This window comes from Salvelinus fontinalis, chromosome 4 (genome assembly GCF_029448725.1).
Source record: "Salvelinus fontinalis isolate EN_2023a chromosome 4, ASM2944872v1, whole genome shotgun sequence".
Lineage (NCBI taxonomy): Eukaryota > Metazoa > Chordata > Actinopteri > Salmoniformes > Salmonidae > Salvelinus > Salvelinus fontinalis.
Genome location: NC_074668.1, coordinates 46,680,503 through 46,698,105, shown reverse-complemented (window position 1 = coordinate 46,698,105; position 17,603 = coordinate 46,680,503). Strand labels below are relative to the sequence as shown.

General features: G+C 43.4%; 1 protein-coding gene across 2 annotated transcripts in view; it reads left to right on the top strand.

The window, feature by feature from the left end:
- The window catches only part of nos1 (nitric oxide synthase 1 (neuronal)), a 77,216-nt gene that overhangs the window by 40,578 nt on the left and 19,035 nt on the right, over positions 1-17,603 (top strand). For both annotated transcript variants that reach the window (XM_055920363.1, XM_055920362.1), the window contains exons 11-18: positions 11,225-11,326; positions 11,585-11,779; positions 11,967-12,052; positions 12,993-13,137; positions 14,259-14,363; positions 14,497-14,555; positions 15,015-15,131; positions 16,191-16,365. In XM_055920363.1, coding sequence (XP_055776338.1) covers positions 11,225-11,326; positions 11,585-11,779; positions 11,967-12,052; positions 12,993-13,137; positions 14,259-14,363; positions 14,497-14,555; positions 15,015-15,131; positions 16,191-16,365 — 984 coding nt within the window. The remainder of the gene's footprint in view (positions 1-11,224; positions 11,327-11,584; positions 11,780-11,966; positions 12,053-12,992; positions 13,138-14,258; positions 14,364-14,496; positions 14,556-15,014; positions 15,132-16,190; positions 16,366-17,603) is intronic.

The window sequence follows — 17,603 nt, the reverse complement described above, 5'->3', positions numbered from 1 at the left end:
TATGAATCTCAGACATTATTTTTCAGTCATATCAAACTCCATTATTTGAATGATGCTGTGTCTGCTTGTATGTATTACAATTATACACTTCAATAGTGTTTACCACTCCTGCTCCTGGGACATGGTAACTATGCAATAGACTAGAAACATGATTGATTTGTAATTCATATATACAGAAAAAAACTATGCATATCCAACTCCCTTCATCTGCATTAATCTGAGAACACAGGATAGTATTTCAATGATACTTCATTTCAACCAGTGGAGAATGTGAAATGCTTTATTGAAAGAAGTTCATTATCCAGGTGTTATAAATGCATTATAATTATAATTGTAATATTATAAATACAAGTTCAGTCTGTACTTCAATGCACATATGGTGTGCATTTTAAAACGAGGAAGAAAGACGAGGTGGGGAGAGAGGTAAGAACAGCGGCAGACAGCATATGATTCATGAATTACAGTGCTACCCCAATATTCTCTCAGTTCGTCACAATTGCGGTGTCTCCTAACCAGCCTTAGGCCCCCAGTTGGCCCGAAAGTTATCTTAAGTGCGGGTGACGTGACGATGACGGGACTGGCTTCCTCTCTCACATCAAAACATACCTGCAGACGACATGATTAAGCCTTGTTTTTTTATTCTAACACGGTCAGTCATCTTAAATCAGGAGGTGAAATGCAAAACTGACCTTGGATCATTAACTCTGGGACTACTACATCTTTGTCTATATTTCAATGTAAAGCATCTCTTTAATAATACTTCCTGTTGACCCGACCATGTGACATCTCATCTATGATCATGCTGTGCCCTCTGTGTCAGCCAGTTCAGATGCGGGGGGGGGTTCACCAAAACAGCTGATATAACCTAGAGGATTTAGGGAGAAGGGGGAGAGTGATGAACATGTACAACAAGACATGCAGAGATGGAGAAAAAGAACACAGGACAGTTTAATTACCTCTGGGTATGGACACTTTTGCCAGCAATGAAGCTTCCACGGCCTGTTTCTCAGACAGTGAACATCTGGCAATATCTACATGTTTGACCCCTTGGTCAGCTCACTCTCTGAAAGTAAAGAAAACAGCTTATTTTTTATAGATATGAAAACAATAACTGAGATATGACCGTTCAATCTAAAGCAGCAGATGTCATTTTTAGGATACGTCAATACAGCCCAGTTGTCACACCCTGACCTTAGATATTTTTTAATTCTCTATTTTGGTTAGGTGGGTAGTCTAGTTTTTTAATTTCTATGTTGGCCTGGTATGGTTCCCAATCAGAGGCAGCTGTCTATTGTTGTCTCTGATTGGGAATCATATTTAGGCAGCCTTTTCCCACTGGGTTTTTGTGGGATCTTGTCTATGTCTAGTTGCCTGCGAGCACTACATTAGTTTCACGTTTCGTTTTGCTCTTTATTGGTCCATTAATTCAACCAACGATCGTGACACCAGTGCTGCTTACCTGAGATGCCATCTTCGTAGGTGTCCGCTTTGACATCCTTTGTGTCGGAAGAAAGTTGCTTTCAGAACAGAACAATTATTTTTGATTGAAAACAAAAAGGTTTTGCTCTCGACACAAATGTACCTCCATAGCATATAACAATTTGCCTGTGAATAACCACACCTTCATAGAAACGTGCTACAGTATGGAGAATTCTTGACGCACAACCGAAAATGCTGCCATATCCTGCCAGCACGCCCGCAGGCGAGCCACTCAGGAGCAGAATGATGACACGTGGAAGTGGGAAAGGAATGCGATAACAACAGCAATTTGTTGCAAGTTGGGGAGCAGGGCTAATAGCTGAATAGACTATTCAAGCTTTACTAAAGATTTGCCCTAACGACCAAGGGGTAGCTTTCTACTCAATGTAATAAAGTAATGACTTTTCAAATAAGTTACCTTGCACGTTATGTTGGCTGACAATTTGTTATCTACGCTGTCCTTACGAACCACATAGCATATCATTACAACAGTACATACCAGTATGTTATCTAGCTACCTAACGTTAGTAGTTCTAAATAAAACTTGCCAGTATATTTCCATCCCTAACTATAACATTTTCCGACAAGATAGAACTGCCAAAGGGGGTGGAGTTAGCCTGCAGAGTTCTGTCTTACTATCCAGGTCTGTGCCCAAACAATTTGAGCTTCTACTTTCTAGAAACAAGTCTCTCACAGTTGTCGCTTGCTATAGACCACCTTCTGCCCCCAGCTGTGCCCTGGACACCATATGTGAATTGATAGCCCCGATCTATCTCCAGAGCTTGTGCTGTTAGGTGACCTAAACTGGGACATGCTTAACACCCCTGCCATCCTACAATCTAAGCTTGATGCCCTCAATCTCACACAAATTATTAATGAACCTACCAGGTACAACCCCAAATCCCTAAACATGGGCACCCTCATAGATATCATCCTAACCAACCTGCCCTCCAAATACACCTCTGCTGTCTAAACCAGGATCTCAGCGATCCTGCGTCCGTAATGGGTCTGCGGTCAAACCACCACCCCTCATCACTGCCAAATGCTCCCAAAAACACTTCAGCAAGCAGGCCTTTCTAATCGACCTGGCCCCGGTATCCTGGAAGGATATTGACCTCATTCCATCAGTAGAGGATGCCTGGGTATTCTTTAAAAATGCTTTCCTCACCATCTTAAATAAGCATGCCCCATTCAAAAAATTTAGAAACACACCTGACTGCCCTTGTCCAGCACAAAAACATCCTGTGGCGTACTGCATTAGCATCGTAAAGCCCCCGCAGTACGCAACTTTTCAGGGAAGTTAGGAACCAATATACACACACAAAGGTTAGCTTTTTCAAACAGAAATTTGCATCCTGTAGTGTTAACTCCAAAAAGTTCTGGGACACTGTAAAGTCCATGGAAAATAAGAACACCTCCTCCCAGCTGCCCACTACATTGAGGCTAGGAAACACTGTCACCACCGATAAATCCACTATAATTGAGAATTTCAATAAGCATTTTTCTACAGCTGGCCATGCCTTCCACCTTGCTACCCCTATTCTGGTCAACAGCCCTGCACCCCCCACAGCAACTTGCCCAAGCCTCCCACATTTCTCCTTCACCCAAATCCAGATAGCTGATGTTCTGAAAGAGCTGCAAAATCTGGACCCCTACAAATCAGCAAGGCTAAACAATCTGGACCCTCTCTTTCTAAAATTATCAGCCAAAATTGTTATTACTAGCCTGTTCAACCTCTCTTTCGTATCGTCTGAGATCCCCAAAGATTGGAAAGCTGCTGCGGACATCCCCCTCTTCAAAGGGGGAGAAAATCAAAAACCAAAACTGCTATAGACCTATATCTGTCCTATCCTGCATTTCTAAGGTCTTCGAAAGCCAAGTTGACAAACAGATCCCCGACCATTTTGAATCCCATCCGTACCTTCTCCTCTATGCAATCTGGTTTCCGAGCTGGTCATGGGTGCACCTCAGCCACACTCTAGGTCCTAAACGATATCATAACCGCCATTGATAAGAGACAGTACTGTGCAGTTGTATTCCTCGACCTGGCCAAGGCTTTCGACTCTGTCAATCACCACATTCTTATCGGCAGACTCAACAGCCTTGGTTTCGCAAACGACTGCCTCGCCTGGTTCACCAACTACTTCTCAGATAGAGTTCAGTGTGTCAAATTGGAGGGCCTGTTGTCCGGACCTCCGGCCGTCTCTATGGGAGTTCAATCCTCGGGCCGTCTCTTTTCACTGTATACATCAATGATGTCGCTCTTGCTGCTGGTGACTCTCTGATCCACCTCTATGCAGACGACACCATTCTGTATACTACTGGCCCTTCTTTGGACACGGTGTTAATAAACCTCCAGATGAGCTTCAATGCCATACAACTCTATTTCCGTGGCCTCCAACTGCTCTTGAATGCAAGCAAAACTAAATGCATGCTCTTCAACCGATCGCTGAAAAACGGCTTAAGAACGTTGGCTAAACTGGAACACTAGCGCGAGCCCATAACAAATTAATGAAATCGAATGTTCGCAGAGCCTGTTTTGACTGGAGTGATGCTTAGAATTCCATAAAAAATGTATCCCTTTTTATTTTACCACTACAATCTGTTTGTCGGACGAAACTGGAAAAAAACTACTTGTGTAGAAAGTCAACATCCGCACCTCGATGGTGTCAACTGTGTTTATGTCTGCGTAATGAAAAAGTAGGGATAACACAAACATTTCTGTCTATTTCTAGTCTAGGGATCGATGATTAACAAGCTCACTTACATAATTACAAAGAGGAGATTCTCCTGATTTAAAATGGTACCCGTGTAACAGTTTTAGCTTTCGTTCCTCTCCTCGTCCCTACCTGGGCTCAAACCAGGGACCCTCTACACACATAGACAACAGCTACCCTTGAAGCATCGTTACCCGTCGCTCCACAAAAGCCGCGGCCCTTGCAGAGCAAGGAGAACAACTACTTCCAGGTCTCAGAGTGAGTGACGTTACAGATTTGAAACGCTATTAGCGTGCACCCCGCTAACTAGCTCAAATCACTGCTGGCTTGCTTCTGAAGCTAAGCAGGGTTGGTCCTGGTCAGTCCCTGGATGGGAGACCAGATGCTGCTGGAAGTGGTGTTGGAGGGCCAGTAGGAGGCACTCTTTCCTCTGGTCTAAAAAATATCCCAATGCCCCAGGGCAGTGATTGGGGACACTGCCCTGTGTAGGGTGCCGTCTTTCGGATGGGACGTGAAACGGGTGTCCTGACTCTCTGAGGTCATTAAAGATCCCATGGCACTTATCGTAAGAGTAGGGGTGTTAACCCCGGTGTCCTGGCTAAATTCCCAATCTGGCCCTCAAACCATCATGGTCACCTAATAATCCCCAGTTTACAATTGGCTCATTCATCCCCCTCCTCTCCCCTGTAACTACTCCCCAGGTCGTTGCTGCAAATGAGAACGTGTTCTCAGTCAACTTGCCCGGTAAAATAACGGTAAAATAAAAATAAATAAAAATAAATAAATAAAAATAAATAAATAAAAATCAAATTTGATTTGTTACATACAAATGGTTAGCAGATGTTAATGTGAGTAGCGAAATGCTTGTGCTTCTAGTTCCGACCATGCAGTAATATCTAACAAGTAATCTAACCTAACAATTTCACAACAACTACCTTATACACACAAGTGTCAAGGAATGAATAAGAATATGTACATAAAAATATATGAATGAATGATGGCCGAATGGCATAGGCAAGATGCAGTAGATGGTAGAAAGTACAGTATATACATATGAGATGAGTAATGTAGGGTATGTAAACATTATATAAAGTGGCATTGTTTAAAGTGGCTAGTGATACATTTATTACATCAATTTTTCCATTATTAAAGTGGCTAGAGTTGAGTCAGTATGTTGGCAGCAGCCACTCAATGTTAGTGATGGCTGTTTAACAGTCTGATGGCCTTGAAATAGAAGCTGTTTTTCGGTTCCCCGCTTTGATGCATCTGTACTGACCTTGCCTTCTGGATGATAGCTGGGTGAACAGGCTGTGGCTCGGGTGGTTGTTGTCCTTGATGATCTTTTTAGCCTTCCTGTGACATCGGGTGGTGTAGGTGTCCTGGAGGGCAGGTAGTTTGCCCCCGGTGATGCATTGTGCAGACCTCACTACCCTCTGGAGAGCCTTATGGTTGTGGGCGGAGCAGTTGCCGTACCAGGCGGTGATACAGCCCGACAGGATACTCTCGATTGTACATCTGTAAAAGTTTGTGTTTTTGGTGACAAGCCGAATTTCTTCAGCCTCCTGAGGTTGAAGAGGCGCTGCTGCGCCTTCTTTACCACGCTGTCTGCGTGGTTGGACCATTTCAGTTTGTCTGTGATGTGTATGCCGAGGAACTTAAAACTTTCCACCTTCTCCACTACCCTCCCCTCTGCTGTTTCCTGAAGTCCACGATCATATCCTTTGTTTTGTTGACATTGAGTGTGAGGTTATTTTCCCGAGGGCCCTCACGTCCTCCCTGTAGGCCGTCTCGTCGTTGCTGGTAATCAAGCCTACCACTGTAGTGTCGTCTGCAAACTTGATGATTGAGTTGGAGGCGTGCATGGCCACGCAGTCATGGGTGAACAGGGAGTACAGGAGAGGGCTGAGAACGCACCCTTGTGGGGCCCCTGTGTAGAGGATCAGGGGGCTGTAGATGTTGTTACCTACCCTCACCACCTGGGGATTGCCCGTCACGAAGTCCAGGACGAAGTTGCACAGGGCGGGGTCGAGACCCAGGGACTCGAGCTTAATGACGAGTTTGGAGGGTACTATGGCGTTAAATGCTGAGCTGTAGTCGATGAACAGCATTCTTACATAGGTATTACTCTTGTCCAAGATGGGTTAGGGCAATGTGCATTGCGATTGCGTCGCCTGTGGACCTATTGGGGCGGTAAGCAAATTGGAGTGGGTCTAGGGTGTCAAGTAGGGTGGAGGTGATATGGTCCTTGACTAGTCTCTCAAAGCACTTCATGATGACGGAAGTGAGTGCTACTGGGCGGCAGTCATTTAGCTCAGTTACCTTAGCTTTCTTGGGAACAGGAACAATGGTGGCCCTCTTGAAGCATGTGGGAACAGCACTGGGATAAGGATTGATTGAATATGTTCGTAAAGACACCAGCCAGCTGGTCTGCGCATGCTCTGAGGACGCGGCCGGGGATGCCGTCTGGGCCTGCAGCCTTGCGAGGGTTAACAAGTTTTAAATGTTTTACTCACGTTGGCTGCAATGAAGGAGAGCCTGCAGGTTTTGGTAGCGAGCCGTGTCAGTGGCACTGTATTGTCCACAAAGCGAGCAAAGAGTTGTTTAGTTTGTCTGGGAGCAAGACATCGTGGTCCGCGACGGGGCTGGTTTTTCTTTTGTAGTTTATTTGATTGCCTTGTGGAGGTAATAGCTACGCTGTTTGTATTCGGTCATGTTTCCGGTCACCTTGCCCTGATTAAAAGCAATGGTTCGCGCTTTCAGTTTTGCGCGAATGCTGCCAACAATCCATGGTTTCTGGTTTGGGAATGTTTTAATAGACGTAGTGGGTACAACATCACCGATGCACTTGCTAATAAACTCGCTCACAGAATCAGCGTATTCATCAATGTTGTTGTTCGACGCTATGCGGAACAGATCCCAGTCCACGTGATCGATGCAATCTTGAAGCGTGGAATCCGATTGGTCGGACCAGCGTTGAACAGACCTGAGCACAGGTTTCCGGTTTTAGTTTCTGTCTATAGGCTGGGAGCAACAAAATGGAGTTGTGGGCAGCTTTTCCGAAAGGCGGGCGGGGGAGGGCTTTATATGCGGCGCGGAAGTTAGAATAACAATGATCCAGGGTTTTGCCAGCCCGGGTCGCTCAATCAATATGCTGGTAAAATTTATGGAACCTTGTTTTCAGATTAGCCTTGTTAAAATCCCCAGCTACAATAAATGCAACCTCAGGATATGTGGTTTCCAGTTTACAGAGTCAAATGAAGTTCTTTCAGGGCCGTCGATGTGTCTGCTTGGGGGGAATATATACGACTGTGATTATGATCGAAGAGAATTCTCTTGGTAGATAATGCGGTCGGCATTTGATTTTAAGGAATTCTAAGTCAGGTGAACAAAAGGACTTGAGTTCCTGTATGTTGTTATGATCACACCACGTCTTGTTAATCATAAGGCATACATACCCACCATTTCACACCGGTTACACCTGACTTGAAAAAAATATGAATATACACATTGCGAGATATTTGGCGAAATAGACAGACATTACTATTTTTCCCCCATAGAAAACAATGGGAAGACCACAGAGTTCCAATATAATTTTTGTTGTTTACATTTTGTTGTTTACATTTTAACTATAAAACAACGTGAGCAGGTCTCATTGGCAAAAATAGCGGAGCAGGCATTGTGACGTTGAACAATAAGCTCGGAATAGAACGTTCGGAAGGCCAGTTGGTGCCACTGTGCTCAATAGAACTAATAGGAGCTGGCAGGGTGAAAAATGCACTAAAATAAAGCCTGTTTTTTTGCGATAACTTCAAAACTACTGCCTTACCAGCTCTGTTAGGGTGAGTAAAATGGTCAGTGGTCTAATTTGTGTCTGGAAGTAGCTAGCTAACATTAGCTTGGGTGCTTGACTGCTGTCAACGCTCAAATCATCCCAACTCCTCGGCCCGAACGTCCAGTGTGCGCTCCGAGAGCGAAACGGTCTGAATTTACATACTGACAATTTTCTCTGAATGGAAACACCATAATATTAATCAAATTAATTAAGCCAAATTTCTTAAAATCAAATCCCATATACTATGTTATTACAAAAAAGGTTTTAAATTCTCTGGTGATGCCAATACATAATACTGTAATGAAACAGGCAGGGAGCAGGTCTCGAACCCTCGACCTTCTAGCCCTAAGTCCAGCGCGCTATCGACTGTGTTGCAAAAGCATGCCCGAGCGGCAGACTCGATATCCGCGCTTATAAACCCAGGGTCGTTACACTACTTCCTCCTTTCAAAGAGCGCATCCTCGCGCTAGCTTGCGACTCAACGTCTTATAGGAACGTGATCACCGGCCAAGCACACGCACTGTTGTGGATGCAAGGTCCGATCATTTCTGACACCAATGTAATGAAACACAATGAGTCACTTTACCCCTACCGACATGTACAAATTATCTCGACTAACCTGTACCCCCGCACATTTACTCGGTTCCAGGCCCCCTGTATATAGCCTTGTTATTGTTATGTAATTCTACTGTTACTTTTTATTTGGTCAATATTTTCTGAACTCTATTTCTTGAACTGCACTGTTGGTTAAGGGATTGTAAGTAAGCATTTCACAGTAAAAGTCTACACCTGTGAAATGAATCCACTCTTACCAAGAGTGCTCTCTGTGTCACGGCTCTCCCCCCGGCTCTAGTTCAAGCAAGGGGAAGGAAGACTAATTGTCAATCCCCACCAAGCATTGTCCACATGTTCACCAAGCATTGTCCCCAAGTGTATCAACCAGTGTTGGGGAGTTACTTTTAAAGTAACTTGTTACTTCCATTAAAAGTAACTTTACTTTTGCATTTTCCGAAAACAGAAAACACTCTGAAGATGCCGTCTTCATTCTTATGCCCAGTAGAGAACACACACTACCTTTTTTTGAGTGGCTTGCATCCCATTGGTCGTAATCTGTAACTCTGGACTATACTAACTCAAGTAATAATGACAGACACAATATCTTGGATTTGTACTTTACCTTCTATTACAATATTTTTATGTTTGATTTGTTACATTAAATAAGTATGTAATGACTAAAAAATATTAAGGTCAATCATACGTTTTTATCGGCAGTAAGAAACTGCTAACAGCAAAGAACTACTAGATAACCTGCAAGCAGTGGGAATGGGAAAGTAAGAACTGCAATTGAAGTAGAGCACGCACAGCTAAATAGGAGAATAGTTGTTCGTGCAGAAACCGAAAGAGCGCATTTTTGTTTTATTGTGCCAACAATGAAAGAGAAATATTGCTTATTTGAAAAAGTAACTGATTACTTAAATTGAAAAAACAAACTCGCTAAGTTACTCTTAATGCTTTTCCTCCCCTCAGCCTCATAATCCACACTCTAGCCAGAGTGAAGGAAGAAGGCTTATTCCTTATCTTGGTAGCCCCTCGATGGCAAGCTCTGGATAGCGGAGATCACTCTCCTGCTATACGACGAGGCTTGGCAACTCCTGTTACGCTGTTGACCCAAGCGAACCCAGAAGCAATGGCCCTCTGGGCCTGGTCTGTGAGAGGTTAAATCTGGATGCGACAGGCTTGCCTCTTGAAGTTACTGACACAATCCAGAGTGCTAGGGCCCCTTCTGCACGCTCACTGTGGTGTGACCGAAAACCTATAATTCCTTACCAATGCTCTGTGTTAGAGGTTTTATCCTTCTTGCCGGACCTTTTGGACAGAGCAAAACCTTTCTCCACTGTTAAGGTCTATCCTGCCGCTATCTCGGCCTGCCATATAAGCTTCAACAAAAACACCGTGGAAAAACACCTCGTTATGTTTCATTAATGGGGCACGTCGCTTACATCCAGTTCATAAGCTTTTAGCCCCATCATTGGATTGGTCTATTGTGCTTGAGGCCATTTCACAGCAGCGTTTTGCGTACCATTCATGCCTACAGTTTGCCCGGGGCTTTTCCAAGGTCACCTTGTTGCCCAATCCCGCCTTAATGCCCAAGGTTAGCAGGAATTTATTTCTAGGAGTGGCTTCACCGTTTTGTGTCCAGTATGTGCGTTGCGCATATACTTTGATAGGACGAGAGCTTTGCGCTAGAGCGGTCAACTCTTTGTGTACTGGGCGCCTCCCTGTAAAGGGAGGCCCCTCTCTCATCAACGGTTGTCTCATTGGATTGTGGAAGCTATTAGACTGGCCTATAGAGCATCCTCTCCTACTTTTATGAAGTTCTACTGACATCACTGTGCCTTCATTGGCGCATACTTTTGATTTGATTTACTGTCCTCATTGCCTCTGAGGGTTAAAATTGAGACTGTCCTTCTTCGTAGAGCATGTGTGATTCAGGAGTTGGTCATATCCCACAGTGAGATGTTAAAGCAAATAATTGAAAAAGAACGTTGATATTTTGAGCGAGACATCTCACTCGAGCTGGGCGTCATTGTCAAAAATCCATATCGCGATAAATTGCCTGAATTGATGCGTTAACAATACCTAAAGATAAGTTTATAACATTAATGTGCACCAGTTTTTTTGTTTTTGTCTACTACTACTACTACTACTACTACTACTAGTTTGGTGGTTGTAGCTATCAGTTGTCCTATAAAAAATTACCCATATTAGCAAACTTATTTTATTTCAAACTTCACATTTCTCTTGTATAGGCTACTTATCTTAATGAACGATATCAGCAAAATGCCTGCAATAAGTGATCGGTATGGTCGGTGTCGATCATTTTGGGTTTATCGTCCCAGCTCTAAATCTCACCACATTCCCCTGCTCGCAAGAGTGTAAGGAAGTTTGGCACCCTCAAGAATGATCTGATCCTGGCGAGTGACTTTTTAGTATGAGGGGAGAGGCTCCATCATTTCACCACTCAACCCTGTTGGTCTCCAACAGACGTGTATAATTGGTCCTTCAAGCTACTTCTGGTGAATCTGCATAGTGCGATGTCTCACTCGTAATCCCAGAGAACCGGGGTTACGCAAATAACCTTAAGTTATCAACAACAGTTATTGTTATTACAGTATTGTCTTGCCCTGTCCAATAGGAAGTGGCCAGTCTGATGGCTCTGGATACCAGAAAGACCTCTTCTCTATGGAAGGACCAGGCACTGGTGGAGATCAACATAGCAGTTCTCTACAGTTTTCAGGTGATTGCCAAGTGTCCTTGTATTGTATTATCTGCAGATTTCTAGACTGTATATAAATTACAGCCTAAAGCATTATTCTTTAGAAGTCTTTACATTATGTTAGAAATTGTGGAATCTCGGCACCCAGAACCAATGTTAAGGCTGTCACGAGGGACGAGAAATAAAGGTGAAATAGTATGTACTACTATATGTCAACCTGAAACAATTGCAATGATTGAATTCCTCAGACAGGAACTGATCGCCATTATATGTTCCCAGTCTTCTAAGGTAACCATAGTGGACCACCACTCTGCCACAGAGTCCTTCATGAAGCACATGGAGAATGAGATCAGGGTGCGGGGGGGCTGCCCGGGGGACTGGGTCTGGATCGTACCCCCAATGTCTGGAAGCATCACCCCAGTGTTTCACCAGGAGATGCTCAACTATCGCCTCACGCCATCCTTCGAGTATCAGGTGAGGAGGAAGGAGAGTTTGTGTGGCCAGGTCAAAGTAAAATATTTTCTAGTACTTTAGCAGCGTATTTGACATACAGTATGTATTTGACCCCAGGTCAGGGTCAGAATATGTCCTTCAAATGTACAGTAACGCCATCCACTGACCTGTATGTTAAGACTATTGTAACTATGTCTCTCTGCTACAGGCTGACCCGTGGAATAACCATGTGTGGAAAGTAAACAATGGGACACCCACCAAGAAAAGAGCCATTGGCTTCAAGAAACTGGCCAAGTGAGTAGAGAGAGAGAGAGTCTTTTCATTACGCCTTAGGACAACATTATGCTTCACCTAGATTGGGGTCAGAGGTCGCCCGTGCAGTCCTGCTTGCTTTTATAGACTGAAGTGCCCACTTGTTTCTAGTCCTCCATTTGGGACTAAGAACTACGACTAAATATAGCATGTTAGTGATTTTGTATCTTATTAGCTCCACTGTAATGTCCAGAGTTCTAGACAGTAATGGAAATGTATTGTATATGTTGTCTATTTATAGTCTTTGTCATATCAAGACTCTGGATTATTCACTACACAACTACAAATATAAAAAAAAAAAATCCAAAACAGATATTTATGGTTCTTCGGTTGAAGGGTACAAATATATTATAGGGCGGCCAGCTGGTCACCTTTATGTCTGTTTATCCTCCATTTGCTCTTATTCTCCTTTTTTTTGCCACACGTTGAATGGGATGAGACGAGGTAGAGGTACAGACACAGGGAGGAGAGGAAGCTGATCTACTCAATGGTGTAATTCACTCAATCAACCCCAAAGGGAGTAATCAGAACAATGGTGAAAAATAAGCGTTTCGCTTTTTTCTTTCTTTCGTGCGTTGGGTGGGTTCTGAGCTATTATTGGAATTGCCCCGAGGATACGACGAGCTATGATTGCCATCCGCTGTTTAGTCATGACATGCAGCATTGCCTGTCTGCTTGAGCGAACCACACGAGCGCGGAAGGAAGCTAGTAAGCTACAGTAGGCATCTGAGTTTAGACGACTTTGGGGGGGGGGGGGGGTAACAAGGTTGTGGTGTAACAAGGTCTGTTTTGCCCTTGATCACTGGTTTTTATTTCTGGTTACATGATATAAAACCTTCCATGAATGAACCATTTAAAAATGTTTATTTATAGCCATTTTATTATGTTGTGAATTATAAATGGATTGTCTCTGTGTGTGCAGGGCTGTGAAGTTTTCAGCCAAGCTAATGGGCCAGGCCATGGCTAAGAGGGTCAAAGCTACGATACTATTCGCCACCGAGACCGGAAAGTCTCAAGACTATGCAAAAACCTTATGTGAGATTTTCAAGCATGCCTTTGATGCAAAGGTAACTTTCTTTTCTTTTTTATATAGCTACCACACAAGTTGAATTTGAGTTGATGTGTCACGTCTATTTTTGATGCTATCTTGAATAGAACATAAACAAAGCCTACTTCAAAACATCCCCCTTAACCACTTTGAGATTTTGAAGCGTGCCTTTTGAGGCAAAGGTAAACCACACAGTTTGACTGAGTTTGTGTCATGCGTTTTTTTGGGACTTTCTTGAATGACTAAGTGGAGGCCTGCAGATTTGAAAAAAGCGAGGAGACAGTTTTCACACCAAGAAGGCGAAGTTACACAGAAATGTGTCTTTTGTCACTTCCCCATTCCCTCTCAAAGCGCCAGGGGACACAGCGACGGAATCAACCCAGCCAAGCGTTGAGCTGTAGTTTAAGATAAGATCATAAAACACTGCGGGCTGTGTAAATGTGTTTGGGGGAAAAAAAATCACAATAAAAACACACAGCTCTGCGGCTCTCAATCATCTAGCGTTTCCCTCCAGGACATCACATCTTCTGTTTCTTCTTCCTATTTGTTAATGTAATCAATCATACGAGAGGAAAGGATCTTCTTGTACTTGAGTCAGACAGGCAGATGCAGATGCGGATGAATGACTGGGCTGGGTTGTGCATTTCCTCTCTTCCTCCCTGTCGTCTTGTCCATCCCCCGTTTCCTCTCGTTCTCTCGGCATGATGGCCTGTAGGCATGAAGGCTGCTTGAGTCAGATGGCGAGTCTGATGCCTGGGTGTTAATTGTATTGCGGCACATTATCACCTTGTTAATGCAAGTAGTGTTAATTAGATACTAGTGCTCTATGGCCTCAGGTCCTGGGCTCATGGCCGTGTGGAATGTTTATGTGGTCTTTGAGAGAGGAGGGAAGGGTTGAAGAGAAGTTACTTCCTGGTAACTTGAAATGTTTTGATTTGGTTTTGTCCTTAATGTCTCTGTGGTATTTTGGTAACACTGAGTATTTTTTTTGTCTTGAATATCTGCCGTTTTTTTGTTTGTGGGAAATTTTAAATGCATTTTCTATTTTGTTTTATTTCAAAATGGCTCTTGTTGACATCACAATGATGACATTGCGTCATGAAATGTGGACATCTTGATTGACACACTCCACTACTATAGGTGATGTCAATGGATGAGTACGACATGGTGGACCTGGAGCATGAAACACTTGTGTTGGCGGTGACCAGCACATTTGGCAATGGAGATCCACCTGAAAATGGAGAGGTATGATTGACCAGTACTGTGTGTGTGTGTTTAATTCACACAACTACAGTATATACCATCTGTATTTTGGTTACGTTTACAAAAGGTAAACCTGCAAACGATTGACTAAGTGTTTTTTTGTGTTTGTGTATAGAAATTCGGAGCTGCCTTGATGGAGATGAGACATCCAACATCTAACACAGAGGACCGAAAGTGAGTGCCCATTCAAACAGAGCATGTTTTTATGGTATGCATCCCAAATGACACCACGTTCCCGATATAGTACACTACTTTTGACCAGGGCCCATAGTGGGTAGTGTACTATATAGGGAATAGCGTGCCAATTGGGATGTAATCATGGCTGCAGTAATCCTCAGACATCCTCATACAGATTCACAGCATTACTTCTCATCACTTAACCGCAATGGATTTTTTTTTGTGAGAGGGAGTGTACCATCTCTTCCCTTGTGCCCTTGAGTAAGACCATTAACCCCTAAAATAGCTCCAGGGGTGCTGCACTGTGCTATGTGACCCTGTGCTCCTCCAAAAATGGGTGTTTGTTTTTTGCCTGAGGTTGGGTGGAGAGCAGAAGTATTTGTCTCTACAATGGACTAATAAAGTAGTATTCTATACTGAGTGTACTTGTTGTCCCTGTATCTGCCTCTCTCTCAGGAGTTACAAGGTGCGTTTCAACAGCGTGTCCTCCTACTCAGACACCCGCAAATCCTCCAGTGACGAACCTGAGCCCAGGGTCAACTTTGAAAGCACCGGACCGCTCGCCAACGTCAGGTATAGTGAGCAAGCCCAGGATTATGTCAAACAAAATCTGATTGGATTGAAGGGCTAGATTCTATCAGATCCGCACTAGGTGACACCTACATAGTGGTTGTTTTGGCATCGGAGGTGGAACTGCGTTAGAGCTATCAAATCCTATAATAGAGAAGGGAGTGGTTTGTGACACACAAGCAGCCACTCACCAATAATTACACCTCCAACACTGCCAAAACATCACCTATGGCGATGTTGGCCAATGCGTCTTAAAGCAAATTCTGCTTGAATCCAAGCATAAATATATATTTTTTCGCATGAGCAGAGTTTAATAGGTTAACGAAACATCCAGACATGTGAGTACAGGTGATAGCCAAGGTGTTTGAACTGATATGACAGGGAGACAAGCCCCTCTGTCTGAGGAGAATCCGCAGGACATGTCTTCTTAAACCTGATGTCTTTTGATGGGTGTACGGTGATGGGAATGTCTCCTTTTACCATCTCAACCTCTGTGTTTCCGAACACAGACTGGACATCTGGTTCAAGATAACACATAAACATCCCTTTATACTGCCTGTCTGTATAGAGTTCTGTGAATACTGAGGAAGGAAGAAAACTCTTCTGATCAATTCCCTTGTGTGTAGACGGATAGTGATTTCGACAATTTCAAACACAATACAACCACGCATTTAAAATCATCAAAGATGACACACAAATGTTTGAAAAAACATATTTCCATTGTGGTCCTTTTAATGAAATGGTTCAAAAACTTTGCCAACATAGCATTCCTAGACTACACAGTAGACCTAGCTTACTAGGCATACATACTTTGATTACACATTTAACACATAACAAAACATAAGACAGGATGACATTGTCATAGCCATAGAGCATGATTCCCTCAGTAGATCAGAAATCTCAGGCTTCTAAACTGAGTTTGATGATGCAGTTGATGCCAGATGATGGTGATGTATGGTTGTCTGAATCAAATCAGTGTGTCTTTGCATGCCTTTGTACTTGTCGTTCTCTCTCTCTCTCGTTCTCACTCGTTCTTTCTTTCTGTTCTTTCTCTCTCTCCAGGTTCTCAGTGTTTGGCCTTGGCTCAAGAGCCTACCCACACTTCTGTGCTTTTGCCCACGCTGTGGACACGCTGCTCGAGGAGCTGGGGGGGGAGCGCATCCTACGCATGGGGGAGGGAGATGAGCTGTGTGGCCAGGAAGAGTCCTTCAGAAACTGGGCCAAGAAGGTTTTCAAGGTGGGGTGACTGGGCCATTCCTTATGGGGCATATAACACACACGCATGGATGAACATGTAATGCACATGCATGAATATATATAATACCAGTCAAAAGTTTGGACACACCTACTCATTCAAAGGTTTTTCTCTCATTTTTACTATTTTCTACATTGTAGAATAATAGTGAAGACATAAACTATGGAATAGCACATATGGAATCATGTAGTAACCAAATAAGTGTTAAACAAATCAAAATATATTTTGCCTTGATGACAGCTTTGCACACACTTGGCATTCTCTTAACCAGCATCATGAGGTAGTCACCTGGAATGCATTTCAAACCTGCATTTCAAACCTGCAATTCTTTTTCAACAGTCTTGAAGGAGTTCCCATGTATGCTGAGCACTTTTTGGCTGCGTTTCCCTCACTCTGTGGTCCAACTCATCCCAAACCATCTCATTTGGTTTGAGGTCAGGTGATTGTGGAGGCCAGGTCACTCTCCTTTTTGGTAAAATAGCCCTTAGACAGCCTGGAGGTGTGTTGGGTCATTGTCCTGTTGAAAAACAAATGATAGTCCCACTAAGCCCAAACCAGATGGGATGGCGTATCGCTGCAGAATGCTGTGGTAGCCATGATGGTAAAGTGTGCCTTGAATTGTAAATAAATCACTGATAGTGTCACCAGCAAATACCTACACATCCTAACACCACCTCCTCCATGCTTTACGGTGTGAAATACAAATGAGAAGATCATCCGTTTACCCACACCTTGTCTCACAAAGACACGGCGGTTGGAACCAAAAATCTCAAATTTGGACTCCAGACCAAAGGACAAATTTACACCGGTCTAATGTCCATTGCTCGTGTTTCTTGGCCCAAGAAAGTCTCTTCTTCTTATTGGTGTCCTTTAGTAGTGTTTTCTTTGCAGCAATTCGACCATGAAGGCCTGATTCACATGCTCTCCTCTGAGCAGTCGATGTTGAGATGTGTCTGTTACTTGAACTCTGTGAAGTATTTATTTGGGCTGCGATTTCTGAGGCTGGTAACTCTACTGAACTTATCCTCTGCAGCAGGGGTACAGTGCCTTGCAAAAGTATTCAACCCCTTGGCGTTTTTCCTATTTTGTAGCATTAAAACCTGTAATTTAAATGGATTTTTATTTGGATTTCATGTGATGGACAAACACAAAATAGTCCAAATTGGTAAAGTGAAATGAAAAAAAGAACTTGTTTCAAAAAATTCGAAAAAATAAAAACC